This window comes from Periplaneta americana, chromosome 2 (assembly GCF_040183065.1).
Source record: "Periplaneta americana isolate PAMFEO1 chromosome 2, P.americana_PAMFEO1_priV1, whole genome shotgun sequence".
NCBI classification, from domain to species: domain Eukaryota; kingdom Metazoa; phylum Arthropoda; class Insecta; order Blattodea; family Blattidae; genus Periplaneta; species Periplaneta americana.
In genome coordinates this window covers 172028169-172046718 of record NC_091118.1, presented here as the reverse complement: position 1 = coordinate 172046718, position 18550 = coordinate 172028169, and the positions used below count along the sequence as shown (strand labels likewise).

The window sequence follows — 18550 nt, the reverse complement described above, 5'->3', positions numbered from 1 at the left end:
TTAATAGTAATATACGTTACAAGAGCGGTAAATTGAAGTTTTCATGTTCGAGGAAAAGTTTGAAAAAGCGAAACGTAGTTGAACTTTTTTAATTTCCGAGAATTGAAAGAAAACATACCGCTCGTGTATCGTACATTATTTTGTGCGAAGATCGTTTATTACATACCTGAAGGAGGAATTTCTAATTAGTTGCAATGAAATCTCCATCTTGGTTTCTGTTCAATGACGGCAAATTTGCAAAACAAAAATATCTATCTTCAACATTGTTGCTTTAAAATGTTTACTGTGTTTACTACACTCCAGCAGGCCGTGATATACGTCTGTCTTTTTTTCCCCCCAGACTATGATGAGTCTGGAATCTTGTTGATTTTTTCACGGCTTCCTTAATGTTACTTGCATCACGAATGCAGTAACTTTAGTGGAGTTGTAAAGTTTACTTAATTTTTTTGCAAATATTTAAAAACAAAAATTAACAGTGCAATTTAGGTGAAATTGCAGTGGTAAGTTTCCAACTTATAATTATTACCAGGGAAAGGATTTATATGTAAATACATATTTACTTATAAAGCTAATATAATTTATATTTTGCATTATCTTTATGTTTCACAATGTGTAGGGTTGAAAAATCCTACTTTTATTTTCCATATTTTTCCATATTTTAGAGTTTAGTACATATTTTCGTTAATTTCCATATATTTTCCATATTTCATATAAAACAGTCCATATTATATTAGGTTTAACAATAAAACAAAACAAAATTCCATTAACTTTTAAAAATACATTTCAACAATAGAGATTTAAACACATGTTCAGTAATCCCTTTAACATCAGAGTTATTTGAAAATTAGCAGTCCTATCAACAATGGGAAAGTAAGTTACAAAACTGTATTAATTTAATTTAAAATTTTTAACAGACTTCAGTTGTGCAGCTCAACAGTTAAATGCCAGTCAGAGTACACATAGGTTCAGTTTTGTAAATCATACTATAAAGACGGTAAATATGCCAAAAGTACGTCATTCAGTCAATTTAAAATCAAAACTAACAAGTTACATTTCAGAATTTAAAGAAGATGGTTTATCAACTGACAATAAAATATTATTTTGTAATTTGTGTCAGTGTGCAGTATCATCTACACAAAAGTTCCTGGTGCAACAACACATTACAACTAGTAAACATCAGGCCAACAAACAACTAAATTCCAAGCAGAGACAATTGTTTTTAACACAACCAACAACATCGAATGTAAGATCTGAGTTTAACATCGACCTGTGCCGTTCTCTCATCTCTGCTGATATTCCTCTCTACAAACTAAAGAATAAGGTCTTCAGGGAATTCCTTGAAAAATATACTCAACATACAATCCCGGATGAGTCAACACTTAGGAAGACGTATGCTCCATCCATCTACGATGAGACAATACAGAAGATAAGAGATGAAATTAAAGATAGTTCAATTTGGGTTTCCATTGATGAGACTCCCGACAAAGAAGGTAGACTTGTTGGTAATGTAGTTATCGGTTTGTTAAGTGAACAATATTCTGAACGAATTCTTTTATACATTGTGATGTTCTAGAAAAGTGCAATAACAAAACTATAGTTAAACTGTTCAACGAAGCTATGGGTATCCTGTGGCCAAAGGGTATTATGTACGATAATGTGTTATTCTTTATTAGCGATGCTGCCCCTTATATGGTCAAAGCTGGACAAGCATTATCTGTTGTATATCCTAAATTGACTCATTTTACTTGTGTGGCGCATGCATTTCATCGTGTGGCAGAAGTGGTCAGAGACAATTTCCCTAAAGTAGATTTGTTGATTTCATCAGTGAAAAAAGTATTTCTCAAAGCTCCCAGTAGAGTTAACGTGTTGAAAGAAATGTACCCTGAAATTCCATTGCCACCAAAGCCAATTTTAACTAGATGGGGTACATGGCTAGAAGCAGTTGAATATTATGCCGAACATATAGACTCTATTAACAATGTTCTCCTTGCATTGGACTCTGAAGATGCAGTCTCAATTGATACTGCGAAAACAGTTACCTGTGACATAAGTGTGAAGAATGACTTAGCTCACATTCAGCATACATTTTCATGCATCATAAAAACGCTCAAAAGTCTCCAAAATAGGCACCTTTCACTATCTGAAAGTTTTGAAATTATAAATAGTACTGTGGAACAACTGAATCGTGGTAGAGGTAAAGTTGCAGATGCAGTAAGAGCTAAGGTGGACACTGTACTTTCAAAAAACCCTGGATATGAAGAACTACAAAAGGTTGTTGCTGTGATGAGTGGTGAATCAACAGTGAAGATTAACTTGGACTTATCCCCAGCAGACATTGTGAAATTGAATTATGTACCAGTTACTTCTTGTGACGTCGAACGCTCTTTTAGTCAGTATAAATCTATCCTCAGAGACAATAGAAGAAGATTCACTTTTCAGCACTTGAAAGAAATGTTTGTAACCTATTGTTATGGTAACAGACAATAAAAATTGTGTTTTGTTGAAACTACATTGGAAGATAAGGTACGTCCATTATATTTTTTGTTTAGTCTGATTAAAATGTACCAATATTTAACGTACATAGTCATTTTTTTATAATTTTAAGTCCATATTTAATTCCATATTTTGGTAAAAATCCATATTTAATTCCATATTTTGGTAAAAATAACTACATATATATTTACATATTTCATATATTTTTAGTCCATATAAATCCGTTCCCTGATTATTACTATATTGAACGTCTCTAAAAATATGTTAAAAGCCTAAAGCAGTAAAATCAATATGTCACTTAAGCGGTAAGAAGAGGGAAATTGTTATGTGTGTTAGGTTGGGAATACTGTATGTGGAATTTTAGACTTTCCGCGGATTGGTTTTGTGCGGAAACCAAGCAAATACGCACGATCTCGCACAAAAATATTTATTTATTTATTTATTTATTTATTTATTTATTTTTCGTTTATTTATTTATTGTGGTGGAGTTATGGCCATCAGGCCTTCTCTTCCACACCACCAGAAATACAATACAACTACAAGAAAAATTATACATGTATGCAATTAATCTACAGTAATAACGAGTTACAGAATGAATACGACATAAAAATTAACTGAACATACAAATACAAATTGAAGATAATAAAAATTAGTCTAACATATTAAATGATGCAAGAAAAAAGAACAAATGAAAAGTGAAAACATACACAACAAATACAGACACAGATAATTGTGTCACTCAGCATCATTGTTATTAATTAAGGGACAATAAGCTGGTCTAGTATCCTGGCACAAAGACAGGAGAAATGGTTAATCTAACAATATAGTATTTGACAGAAATTAACAATAATTAAAAACGTTGACAATGACGTGTCAGCTAACCAGTGATTGCGAATGGTGCACAGAAATTATATTTTAACCACGGTTACTTTTTAACCGTGGTTTCGTAAACCATGGTTTTTACGTTTTTAACCCATGTTGATGCACATCGCCGTAACTCTGGCTCACTCGTGATATGTTTGTACAGCCCTACTCAAGCTCACGTTTCAATTTCTGTAGCAAAATTAAACATCCAGATAATAGGAACAGTTTCATAACGGTGTTACGCTTCTGACAATAGCTCAGAGACTTTGGTGGCGTGGACCGTGGACTCTGTTCGATGTGAAATGAACAGGACCTGTCTTTGGGGAAAGTCTTCACTAGAGCAGTAATATTTTTAAAAACAATGTCCATACAATTATTCTGAAAGAAACTGTCCATGTGATCTGATTACCGAGCCTCGGGACCTGATATGCATATGACAATGTATTTCTCTTTCTGAGCACGTGCAAATTTAGTGACTTTGGCTCCGGAAGTACGGACGTTTAACAATGGTATATGGATTAGGCTACAGATCATTTATATAAAGTAGCTAGACACGCATAGACAGAGATCAAAAGTCATGTTCGTATAAGAATACAGAAGCTATAATGTACAACAGATAAAGGCTAACTCTTGAAATATTAATAGAAAGTAAGAAAGAAGGCTTTCGCTACAAAACGGTACATCTGCCGTGTTCATAATAATAATAATAATAATAATAATAATAATAATAATAATAATAATAATAATAATAATAATTATTATTATTATTATTATTATTATTTATTTATTTATTTACTTGTTTACTTGTTTGTTTATTCATTCATTCATTCATTTATTTATTTACTAGCCGTACCCGTGCGCTCCACTGCACCCGTTAGAAATAAATATAAAGTAATTACATAATTAAAATAGGACTTTGATCCAGGGAAGATTTGTGTTTGATAGAAGGATAAATCGTTTAATATGTTACTTAATTTAAATTGTATTTAAATAATTAAAATGCGGTCATTTTGGTCCAGAGAGCAATCATTTGGTGCAATGACAATTCCTTTAACATGTTTCTTAATGTTATTACATGCAACCATAGTTTAATGAAGATTGACATATCATTTAGGTTTAATGTTATACTTTATATTACTTGCTATATGTTTCAGAAGTTACTGTAATAACATTGTAGAATTATGTCCATCCAATGGTGAAATAATAATTAAACAATTAATTAGCTTCCGATATTACTTCATACAAACACAGAAACATTCTCTGTAGGCTATGTTTAATAGCTTTCGATTGTTGTTGTCCAAGGCCCATTATAGACGAACTCATTTGTTTTTATTTCAGTACAGTGCCTTAGATGGCGTTGTTATTGTAATTTTAAAACTCATTTATCTCATTAAATATCAGTCCTATCAAAATTGTGTGTAGAATAAAACTTATCGGAAATTATTTTTAAAGAAACTTTTGTCATGTAACATTTTTCATGAAAATCAATAATAAGCGAGATATTTCGATTCATTTAATTCGGGCCCCCTTATAACCCCCCTTTTAAATAAAGTATTTTGAATGCAATATAGCCTAAAATCTAAGTCACAACGAACTTAATTTATATTCCAATTTTCATATAAATTGGTTCAGCCATTATCGCGTGAAAAGGTAACAGACAGACTGACAGACATACAAACAAAAATTTCAAAAAAGCGATTTTCGTTTTCAGGATGGTTAATTATACATGTTAACACCAATTATTTTTTGAAAATGGAAAATTACCAGAAACGTTTTGGCTACAGATTTATTATTTATTTATTTATTTATTTATTGTAATATTAATATGCTGGTCAACAGCCATGGGCCAATGATAGCCCAGCTCAAGTGATACAATAATAATACAGAATAAACAGAATTAAATTTTTTAATACAATTAATTTAAAATAATAATAATAATAATAATAATAATAATAATAATAATAATAATAATAATAATAAAAATAATAATTATTATTATTTATTTATTTACTTGTTTACCTACCTACCTACCTACCTACCTACCTACCTACCTACCTACCTACCTACCTACCTACCTACCTACCTACCTATCTATCTATCTATCTATCTATCTATCTATCTATCTATCTATCTATCTATCTATCTATCTATCTATCTATCTATCTATCTATCTATCTATCTATCTATCTATCTATCTATCTATCTATCTATCCATCCTTCCATCCATCCACCCATCCATCCATTTATTTATTGTAATATTAATGTGCTGGTCAACAGCCATAGGCCAATGATAGCCCAGCACAAGTGATACAATAATAATAATACAGAATAAACAGAATTAAATTTTGTAATACAATTAATTTACAATAATAATAATAATAATAATAATAATAATAATAATAATAATAATAATAATAATAATAATAATAATAAAATAATAATCATCACCGAGAGAGAGTGAGAAAGAGATGTGATAGAACGAAAGATTGGCATAGGGAACGTGAATTATCGAGGAAAATGGTTTTTCTATTTCTATATTATTATTATCAATTTTCAATTGGGTTATTTTGCGACGCTTTACCTACAGCTATGGTTACCTAGCATCTGAGTGAGATGAAGGTGATAATGTCAGCGAAATGAGCCCGGATCCGGCGCCAAAAGTTACCCAGTATTTGCTCCTAATGGGTTGAAGGAGAACTCCGGAAAAACTTCAACAGATAATTTGTCCCAATCAGGATTTGAACCCGGGCCGCTCTTTTCAGTTAGGCATGCTAACCGTTACTCCACAGCATTGGACTATTATTAAATGACTCTGCATCAAGTACAAGATTATCTTGCATCGGTGAAGTTTGTTAAAGAAAGATGAGACCAAGGATACACCATGGATTACCTGACAATTGCCTAACAGTTAGGAAAACGCTGCTAAAAATTCAGCAAGGTAATCAACACAAGCAGGATTCGAACTCACGCCCGAACGCATCCCACGGTTTCTTTAATGAATTTGGTTTTCTGAGTCGTTCACACACTGAAAAATTAAAGTCTCTGTTCTTTCTTTTCCACATTCCTCCAAATCGATTTGCAATACTAGTTCTTTAATTATATTAATCCTCTATTACCCATTTTCAAACAAAGAGATGATGACATCACAGAGGGAAAGTTCTGTAGGCTAGCGCTTACACAAAATCTTAGTCCGCGCCCATATTTCTATTGCAACAACAACACAAATGCGAGGGTGAGTTATTAAGTAAATTACAAATTGAAGTAGTGACCTATATTTTTAATGAGGTACCTGAAGCAATCGCGGCTAGATGGCAGTATTACCGTGTAAGAATAAGTGAAACAAAGAAGCAGCAGTTGCCTGATGGCTGTACATCTGCACGAGTGTACCGTTGATGACTTGATCCGAGCATTGTTGCACACTTTGTCTCGGACTGGTAATGATGTAACCAAGACTGATCACTTTTGACTATCCGGATTAGCATTTCGCCCTCTCCATCCTGTCTCTTATTCAGTAGCCAACCTGTTGCGTATTTGCCCCCGCAACAATCTCCACTGCCCGATCTACTCATTGTTCAATACTTGTCCGCCCTCCAGAGCACTTCTGCACCCAATTGTAGACTGCTTCAGACAGGCAATGCTCACCATACACGGGCAGCATTTCTTTATGAATATCCCTTGCTACCAGACCTTTATTCAGAAAAGTCGCACAACGAGAAGTTACTAAAAAAAAAAGCACACTCGTGCAGAGGTGCCGACATCTTACAACTGTTGCTGCTTCGTTTCGCTTATGGGCACATTGATTACTTGGACACCTGGATATTATTACCATCTTGCTGTGGTAACTTCAGGCACTTCATTAAATAATGTAGATCGCTACTTTGATTTTTAACATATCACCACAGTCTACTATATACAGTCACGAAGCTTGAGTTTTAAGGGTGCTAGAAACAATAGACTGTGACGGTTCAATTTTGCATTGCCTGTAATGAGGCGATATTAGCGATCCTAGTGGTGAGCAACTATCTAATGTTTGCATATTTACTACGTATTGAGCTTCGCGACTGTATATACTAGACTGTGATATCACTCACTTGCCTGTGTATTAAAATGATTTTGAAATTGTTTCAGAAACATTTTAAACCCTGTTTATCACTTTTAATGACTACTGTTATTTTTATTTCACAGATTTTTCTTAGCAAATATTTCATATCAAATGAGGTCTGTTTTCGAACATAAATATTTTTCTTCAACTTTCAAGCAGTTTGGACTCACTTTGAATCATACCTACTAGAAGAAACATACGAGTATTCCCTTATTTATTAATGGTTACCTCACATATTTTTAATGTTTCAGGTCCTAAATTGCATGCGTATTTAGTACAGTTTTAGGGCATAAACTTCCGAACGCTAGTAACAATACAAAGAGGAAAACTGCCTTACTGATAAAGTTCGTTCGAGAATCGATCCGTTACACTCTTTGTGATACGTCAGCAGTTGATTAAGCCATTATTTAGCCTACGATGATATTTATAATGATGTGGGGATTATAATTACAGCCAAAATTATATGCAAAATACATATTGCACGCAAACTACTGTAATTTAACATAAGAAAAGTAATCAGTAATCACTTAATACGTATTTGCATATTTTAAGATTTACTTACATTGCATGCATATTTTCCTTTTCAGAACGGAATGGAATTTCGGGAGAGAGGCACTATGGCCAGCACTGCGACCTTCCACGATCTATTGCGCTAACTCTCAAGCTAGACGCATTCCCAAAATCACACTGACTACACTAAGGTTCGCTGCGTACCAAAGTTTCAAGCAGGCAACCCCCCTTGTCCCTAGGCCAACCCCCTCCGTGCGTCGCCAGCATTTTCAGTTGACTGTCTATGCTGTAAACAAATGATAATCGCAAAGCATGTTTTATAGTATCGTAAAGAATTTGCAGTTTGAAATGTTGGCAAAAAAAAAAAAAAACAAATGCTAGGGTAGTGATAAAAACAAGCAAATGCTAGGGAAGCGATAAAATTAAACAAATGCTAGGGACGCGATAAAATTGTGCGATAAGTAGCCATGATTGGTTGAAAGACACCCTTTCGTACCGTTTTATTGGTCAAAAGTAGTATGACGTAATAAAAGTGTAAAAGTCAAGAAATGTACCTATGTGATATTATGTTTAAGTATATTTTCGAGCCGTTGCAACAATTAAACAAATTGTGAAGGACAAATTAATAATCTAAATTAAGTGAACTATAAGCCATTCAATTCAGCATTCTTTCAAGATTCAGTGGTAAAATTTATGTATGGCTATCTTAAATCTTGTGGTAGATACTTTCAAAAGTGTTATTGCTTATTTTGCCATAATTTTTGTATGCTTTCGTAACCTTCTGCCCTTAAGATTCTAGAGAAAATATTTGCATAATATTTAAAGCTTTGTAAGTGCAAATTAATCCGGTCTTTAATTTCATAATAACAGTGACAGCGGTTGAGGACAATATGGCAAGATGGTAGCGATTAAATTAATTGAAGGAAAGTACAGAATTAGGCCTAATGCTGAGAAACATGTACCGCAAGTGTTTCGTCCAGCACACACCTCATAGAATATTACGGCAAATAAGTCACAATTTCTTAGTGAAAGGCTATTATCTAAAGACAAGGCAGGACTAATTTTAAGAATTAATTACTTTGCCAATCTGGAATTGTGTAATTCGGTAATGCAATTTTAAGAACTAAGAATTGACATGAAATGGAATACAAGTCCAGATATCTGTAACTCGTCAACTACGCAGGAAGTCGTTATGTTCTTTAAATCTAGATCTCTATCAACAGAATTACGTTCTCCACTCAAAAGGCTGATTATAATGCTACAAATGACTGCGCGAGCATTGTGCATACTTGTCCAATCAGAATCGTGACACCAACGACACAATGCATGCCAATGAAGTGGTAAATGATAATCATAGCAGTGTTGCCAATAGTTTTTAATTACACTTGTTTATATAAATTCTAGCACAACGATTTTGTTTGTGTATTTCTAAATAGGACACAGTATATGATTATGTCTCGTGACCAGAATATTGTACGAAATAGAAATATAAAAATTGGAAATTTAACTTTTGAAGAGGTGGAGAAGTTCAAATATTTGGGAGCAACAGTATCAAATATAGATGATACTCGGGAGGAAATTAAACACAGAATAAATATGGGAAATGCCTGTTATTATTCGCTTGAGAAACTTTTATTACCCAGTCTGCTGTCGAAAAATCTGAAAGTTAGAATTTATAAAACAGTTATATTACCGGTTGTTCTTTAAGGTTGTGAAACTTGGACTCTCACTTTGAGAAAGGAACAGAGATTAAGGGTGTTTGAGAATAAGGTGCTTAGGAGAATATTTGAGGCTAAGAGGGATGAAGTTACAGGAGAATGGAGAAAGTTACACAACACAGAACTGCACGCTTTGTATTCTTCACCTGACATAATTAGGAACATTAAATCTAGACGTTTGAGGTGGACAGGGCATGTAGCACATATGGGTGAATCCAGAAATGCATATAGAGTGTTAGTTGGGAGGCCGGAGGGAAAAAGACCTTTAGGGAGGCCGAGACGTAGATGGGAAGATAATATTAAAATGGATTTGAGGGAGGTGGGATATGATGATTGAGAATGGATTAATCTTGCTCAGGATAGGGACCTATGGCGGGGTTATGTGAGGGCGGCAATGAACCTACGGGTTCCTTAAAAGCCAATAAGTAAGTAAGTATTTCTGAATAGGACATTCTCAATTTTACAGAGCTGTGTAGTTTGAATATTTTCACCAACTTTTAGTGACGTTAGTCCTTTTTTAAGATTACTTTTACATTTTTAAGTAGTTGGCATTTCGTGTTGCAGAAATTATTTGTGAAAAGGTTGTTATTATTACACAGTGACATTTTTAAGTTACTCACCAAGTTCAAGCAGACTTCGTAACGGCAATATCAGTTGCCTTGTAGGCGAAATATTTATTATTTGGTAGAAAAAAGTAGCCTGCAAATCATGTGTCATACGCTTTCTTAAAAAAAAACACATTCGTGTCATACTTCTCAGGAAATCTGATAGGTCAGTGTACCTGTGCGCAGATTTTCAATAAATGTTTCGTCCTGTTCTCTTGTTATACTCACAGAGATAGGAAGTCCTTCTGCAAGAGAAGTCGAGGCTGAGTTTACGTCAACAGTGAACTTTCCGTTCTAATAAGCAGAACTAAATTATTTTGATGGGGAAAATCTATATTGGACCAACGAACTTTTCTTTTGTTCAATGGCAGAGCTCTTTAACTTCCCGTTATTCGCTCCGACTCTATGGGTGCTATGCATAGACATTTCGCTAGCCCTCGCTACGAGCGTGCTAAACTAGCCCCGGCTATCGATTGATTACTTGTACAGGATTCATATCACATCATATCGCTAACATTGGTTTATGAATACGAAAAACGTTAGTTCGTTGATCATCCACCGGAAACTCGCGCTAAGAATGTCTATGAATATGGACCTATTAGTGCATAACAGGCGCTGGATCTACTCGTACATTACACTAGAATGAATGATTAAACTTAAACGAAAGAACGAAGAAACGAACGATTATTATCATTATCATTATTATTATTATTATTATTATTATTATTATTATTATTATTATTATTATTATTGAGAATTGTTGGAATGTCATAAGGGAATCTAATAGACAGGAAAAAGTGTAACACTTTATGTAAGATGAAGTGCCCAAAGTTGATTACAGGTGCAAACCACCGTTTTCGTAATTGCATCAGCCGATAAATTTAATGACAGTTTCTAAATTAAGGGGAGGCAGAGGTGAAATTTTCGAACAAAACCGAAGAAAAAATGAAAATTTGGTTTTTTCCATTTTTATTATCTTTATTTTAATATTCCAATGTTAGTTTTTGATTTTGTGCCCTTTAAAAGTATGAAATTAAAACCAAGATAACTGTATTACTATATTATTCCCATAATAAACTAATACTTATCATTATTTATATACCTTCTCTGAACATATAAATAAAAAGAAATATTGAAAATTTCTTACAATATGGTGCATGGAGCATTTTATATCAAACGATATAAAGTTTTATAAAATTATTAATATTTACAGAACTATTGTACTTAGAAAGTTGAAACTTGGCATATCTATTACTAATAACATACTTAGTATCCATGATCAATTTGAAACAAATCGGATAAATTTTGTGGATTTTGAAATATTCACCTCTGCCTCCCCTTAAATATGTATAAATGAAAATGATAATGTCGTATGCTCATTAAAGAACAGTCGACCATGCAACTGTAGTGCAAGTATAAGCTACACGAGTCCACATGCACAGAGAGATTGCATACACAAAATTAAAAAAAAAAAAAATATATATATATATAACATGAAGAATCCATCACATATATATGTGAAGGTTGAAATTTATAACTTTTATATGAGTCAGTATTGTTTTGTTGTTGAAGCGAAAAAGTCACTGATCGATCAGAGTGAAAATAAAAAAAAACTTCTAAAAAAATGTTTGTATCCCGGAGTTGGTCTCGTTCCATATTGAACGATTTAATTTAAGATTGTAAATAATAAGTTGAAATAATATGGAAAAAGTAAGCGATAGCGATAGATACGTTAAGCCCATATCTATTTAATCTGTCTTCGCAGATCCTGAGTTCCCGTCTCAAAATTTTCAGTGCAGCAACCCCTATTTTCTATGTAATTTTTGCACGCTTTTACTGAATCATCCTGTACAAGCCTTCGTAAAGAATAAAATTAACGAAAGACACCGTTACACAGTGTTGTAGTAATGTAACCTACATCGCTTTGACAGGAATGCACATCTTACTTTATTGCAGAACAAGAGAATTAGCAACGTTAAAGAATTCATGTAACATCACAGAGTACGACTTGAAGCTGGATATTTAAGTCTTTTATAGGATTTTATAACAAGAATGTAAACAAGAAGTGAAATAGCTGAATTCTTTCTCAGACAAGTTCAACAATAATTAGGCTGGGAACGTTCGGAGTGATTGCGAGGTGAATCTTCGGGTTCACAACGGTTGAGAAGCTAACAGCAATTAGCTTAGATGCAATTAAGTAAACACTTTATGTTAATCTGTTATAACAGCACAATAGCTGCGATTTAATGTGGTCTTGTTTACCTATTTAGTAACGAATAGTTGGAGAAAGTAATAGTAACATTTGAAATAAGCCTATAGTAAGCATACTCCTCTCTTTTCAATTCCTCCATTTCTTACGTCTATCGCGCTCTCTCTCTCTCTCTCTCTTATACACACACAACACATATTGTCATTTTTCTGTTTACCTATAGTATACATTCATACATTTAACATTCCCGTACACATATAATTTGAGCCCTTTAGTTTCAAAATCTGCCTTTTCCAATTTTTCAGATATTTAAGAAAAACTGTTTCACCATATTTTCTGTTGTATATTAATAAATAATTGTATTGTTTTGAAATACATTACATTAAAAACAAATATTCCGAAGTGAAAATGAGGGTAATATCAATAACACAGACACAAGGTAGAAATTAAATATGGAGAAGGTATTGAATTGAATTTAATTTGTGGAAGGGAGGCACTATGGCCCAGAACTGCGACCTGTTAAGGTCTATTGCGCTAATCCTCAAGGTAGTCGCATTCCCAAATCCACACCGGCTGACTACACTAAGATTCGCTGCGTACCCAGGTGTCGAGCAGACAACCCCACTCGTCCCTAGGCCAGCTCCCTCCGTGCGTCGCAAGCCGAGGATCGGGGAATGCTATGGAATGATGACGAGATGGAGAAATGGTGACGGAATGATGTAAATGCCTAGTATGGGGAAAAATGGAAGAACTCCGAGAAAAACCCCAACTGCAACCTTGTCCGCCACAAGTGTCACTATGGATTTTTCAACAGTATAATGAAAATATCATGACTCGGGGTTGACCGAGACTTGTGTGTAGGCCTAACTTTTGCGAATAACATAGTTTCTCATTTTCCACTCGCAACACTGAGGGTGCTATTCATAGACATTTCGCAGCACGCGCTACGAGCGTACTAAGCTAGCCCCTGCTATCCACTGATTACTAGTACAGAATTCAAATCATATCCTATCGCTAACACTGGTTTATGTATACGAAAAACGCTGATCATCCACCGGAAGCCCGCGCTAAAAATGTCTATGAATATGGCCCTGAGTTTTTAGCTCTTGCTCACGTGCTTTTCCTCCATTTTGTATTCTGCGACAGCAGACCAACATATAATTGAGTGGCTGAATGGAATAAGGACCCATCCCAATCTCTCTTCAGAATGACAGGTTTCAGTGAAACATGCAAAATTTATGCATTTAATTAAACTAGGACCCTACACATTTTCAGGAGAAAGATTGATATGCATTGTACACAATACCATGACAAGAAAGAATGTATGATATATATTTATAATGAGAAATAAGTAATGTTATTGATCTGAAAATTTACTGGAAATGGAATGGGCCCTTATTCCTTTCAGCTACTCAATTTATTAACGCAAAATTTACGTCGCACTCATTATGATGGTAAATAATCTCCTGTTTGATATTGAAATTTTCTTCTACAATGCTCAGAGTCAATTTAATTTAAACAAAATTGATATTATAAATTTATAATGAACTCCAACTAAATACCTAAATATCCCTTAAAAGTTATTTTTCTGGTTGGTCTATTTTTGCATAATTTTATCCAAGTTAGTGCAAAAGTGATAGGGCTACCTCCGTTTTCTTTGTTTTTTGTTTCCCCCTCCCCCCAAAACTGGTGGCTCATAATATTGTAAATTCCATTTAGTGACCACAAGATTTCTCTAATTTCACCACACGGAACGACAATGCGATATGTTACATGAAAGCGACACAATATCTGTTCAAAATTGTGCACGTTTCCGATATCCGCATAAAACAAAGGTCTGTGATTGAATTCCTCAGTGTGGAGAAAATTAGTCCAACTGAGATCATTGCTCATCTAAGAAATGAATCGTGATAGTACTGTAGACATCAGTACAGTTAGACGCGGGTGAGACACTTCAAGAGCGAAGAAACGAACATCGATGACAAGCCTCGAAGTGGCCAATCAGCAACGGCAGTGACAGAATGCAACAAGGGTCGAATCGACGTGACGCACTCATCAAAGAAGACCGCCGTATTATAAACGTGAACTGTGTGGTGCAGTTGCATCGAAAAATCAGCTTCGATAGCCATAGCAGCTTGGTTACATAAAGGTTTGCTCCCGGCGGGTACCGAAAACGCTGACAGACGAGCAAAAAGAGGCCCAAAAAAAATCTTTTCGGAGCTTGTGGAGTGCAAATGAAGAGGGTAATTTTTCTGTAACGCATCATTACAGGAGACGAAACTTGGGGTAACCATCCAGAATCGTAATAAGGATTTTACCGTAATGGCATGCAGAGTTTCAGGCGCAGGCGCGTAGAAAAATAGATGGTGCAGGCGCGTAGAAAAATAGCAGCGACTTTGTAGAAATATAACAAAGTTTATTAAAGACGTAGAAATGCCAAATTGTTATATCAAGGGACGCAAATTATACATAAATAAAATGAAACGTTCCACAAAGTAACTATCTTGCTTGAATCGGCCTGGGGGCTGTTGATAGTTTGACAAACTTCCCATCGAAGTACTGTACATATAGGCCTATAAAAAGTCCGGGGAAATACTGACCAGCTTATTTTATTCATTTCTTCATCTTATAAGAAAATAAAAACAAATTTCATTTGAATGGATATAGAGATAATCGCCATTTTGTGTTTTTGATTTGAAATAAAAACTCGTTTGATATTTACTGCTAAATATTATTATAATTTTATAACATTCATGGAAAATTTGACTCATTAGCACTAAATATGAACAAAATCCGTCTATTAGTACACAGGAGGACGGACGAATAGACACATGGTACGTCAAAATCCAGTTTTTTCGGCACCGTGGGATAATGAAAACCTGCATTACTTCTTGGATGTCAAAATCCAATGCACTATGTCCCAAAAGACATGGTGTGATTTCAAAGGATTAGTATCTTTTTAATGAATAAAGGCAGAAATATAATATTGGTGCCATATTAAAATAAAACTCAAAGTTTTTCGTCTGTATGTTTGAAATACTGAATTTCATCGTGTATTTAGCAAAGAACCATCACACGAGAATAACATTCATCGTTGGATAGACAGTTAAGAGAGACTGGAAGCCTAGAGAAGAAAATCGTACTGAAAGACCATCGAAAAATGATGAAACGGTAGAAACCATCCGAATAGAATTTCTTCAGAATCAAAAGAAATCAATTCGTAAATGTGCCCGATAATTAGATCTTTCGAAAACAACAGTTATAGAGTTTTAAAGAAACGTCTTCATCTGACTCCTTATAAACTTCTTATTGTTAAATGCACTTCATTCAGATGATTATTACAAAAGGTACGAGTTTATTGTGGATATGCTTAAGGGCAGAGGGTTACGAACTCGTACAAAATTTATGGCAAAATATGAAGTAACACTTTTGACAACATCTACCACAAGATTTATGATAGCGTACATAAATTTTACCATAAAAGCTTGAAAGAATGATGAATTTAATGGCTTATAGTTCACTTAATTTAGATTATTCATTTGCTTTTTACAATTTGTTTAATTGTTGCAACAAATCGAAAGCATGCTTAAACATAAGTTTACATAGGTACATTTTCTTGGTAAAGTAATGATTCTATCGATTAGGGAAAATATGGGAATTTTACTTGAAGCAAGTAAAGAGATAGGTTTGGAAGTAAATCCTGAAAAGACAAAGTATATGATTATGTCTCGTGACGAGAATATTGTACGAAATGGAAATATAAAAATTGGAAATTTATCCTTTGAAGAGGTGGAAAAATTCAGGTACCCGGGAGCAACAGTAACAGATATAAATGACACTCGGGAGGAAATTAAACACAGAATAAATATGGGAAATGCCTGTTATTATTCGGTTAAGAAGCTTTTATCATCCAGTCTGCTGTCAAAAAATCTGAAAGTTAGAATTTATAAAATAGTTATATTACTGGTTGTTCTTTATGGTTATGAAACTTGGACTCTCACTTTGAGAGAGAAACATAGGTTAAGGGTGTTTGAGAATAAGGTTCTTAGGAAAATATTTGGGGCTAAGAGAGATGAAGTTACAGGAGAATGGAGAAAGTTACACAACACAGAACTCATCGCATTCTTCACCTGACATACTTAGGAACATTAAAGCCAGACGTTTGAGATGGGCAGAGCGTGTAGCACGTATGGGCGAATCCAGAAATGCATACAGAGTGTTAGTTGGGAGGCCGGAGGGGAAAAAGACCTTTGGGAGGCCGAGATGTAGATGGGAGGGTAATATTAAAATGGATTTGAGGGAGGTTGGGATATGATGATAGAGACTGGATTAATCTTGCTCAGGATAGGGACGGCAATGAACCTACGAGTTCCTTAAAAGCCAGTAAGTAAGTAAAGTAATGATTCTATTGGTCCTAAATGTTTACCAAATATTGCATATTACCTTTTAATAGAGAAACTCAGTTTTTAGTTTTATAACTTGAAAATTAAGTTAGTTCCATAATTTTATACTTGCTGTGAAAATTATTTCCTCCAAATTATTTGTTTCAAAAATCACAAAACCGGCAAATCTTTCTCAAATGAAGTAAAAAGTGGGATTCTTATAGCTGTATGTATATATAAGATTTGATAAATATTTAGGACCAACGAAATCATTAGTTTACCAGGAATTTGTACCTGTATGATCCTACGTTTCAGTGATTTTCGATTTGTTGCAAAAATTAAATTATTTAGGACAGATGAATAATATAAATTAAGTCAACTGTATGCCATTCAATTCAGCTTTCTTTCGAGATTCAGCGATACAATTTATGTATGGCTATCATAAATATTGTGGTAGATATTATCAAAAGTATCAGTGCATGTTTTTCCATAATTTTATATACATTCATAGCCCGCTGCCCTTAATTTCAAAATAACGCCAATACTCGTCTAAAAGTTTGCGTTATTGTGCACGTTACTTGAAAATTCGCTCGGTCCGTAGACCGGTGGATAAAAAAAAGTAGTCCAGTCCTTTCATAAAAATGGACTTAACACGTTTTGGGATAACACTCGTCAATTGCATTAACAGATTACATAGTGAATGATAAACGCGTCTTAACATAGCCTAACTGTTGAATTCTAAGGGCCGTATTCATAGACATTTTTAGCGCGGGCTTCCGGTGGATGATCAGCGTTTTTCGTATACATAAACCAGTGTTAGCGATAGGATATGATTTGAATTCTGTACTAGTAATCAGTGGATAGCCGGGGCTAGCTTAGTACGCTTGTAGCGCGTGCTGCGAAATGTCTATGAATAGCACCCTATGGAGCTTTCAGAAAGACTAATTTAACATAACCTCAAATTTAACAAGACACTAGATACCTCAACAAGATAAGCTTATTACAGGTCAAGGTTACAAAACAATCACTTCACTGAGTGTACAATAACTACTAGGAATTTCCTCCTCTTTAGGTAGCAGGCAGTATTCCAATAAGGTTACTGGTGTATCACAGTGCTTACCTGTCACTGATGGAGCCATCCAAGGCCATCTGACAGCAATAGCCATCGTCGCCAATATTAAACACACACGTTGAATCCTAGCCATTGTCTTCTTTGTATTCTAATCCGAACGTAAATGTTACATAACCACAATTAACTCAGATTACGTTGACTTGTGAATATCATTTAAGCATGTCCACTGTTAGGCACTGCATATTCGAGCATGTAGTAGTACATTTTTTTTGTTTAGCAAATTGCTTATAAGTCTTATAACTTATGCGCTCCTGAAAATTACAAATAAATAAAATCAGTTCGTAAAGTATTCTTTGAAAATTGAACTCATTTTTCAATAGCGAAAACGAAACTTCCATTTCACAAACAGTTATAAGTACAGTATATTTAGTAATACAGTTAATGGGCTATTTTTATTTAAATAAATACACTTTCACTCTGCTATTCCGTAGATATCGAACCATCTGTTATTAGAAATCTGTACATTATCGCCTACAGATCCGCTTCGTCATGAATATAATTTGAACTACACGGCAGAAATTATAGCATTCGATTT

The 18550-nt window shown here is 34.2% G+C and overlaps 1 protein-coding gene across 1 annotated transcript in view; it reads right to left on the bottom strand.

The window, feature by feature from the left end:
• The window catches only part of LOC138694814 (pancreatic triacylglycerol lipase-like), a 66601-nt gene that overhangs the window by 46517 nt on the left and 1534 nt on the right, over nt 1–18550 (bottom strand). Inside the window, exon 2 of the mRNA XM_069818906.1 lies at nt 18004–18266. Coding sequence (XP_069675007.1) covers nt 18004–18088 — 85 coding nt within the window. The 5' untranslated portion in view covers nt 18089–18266. The remainder of the gene's footprint in view (nt 1–18003; nt 18267–18550) is intronic.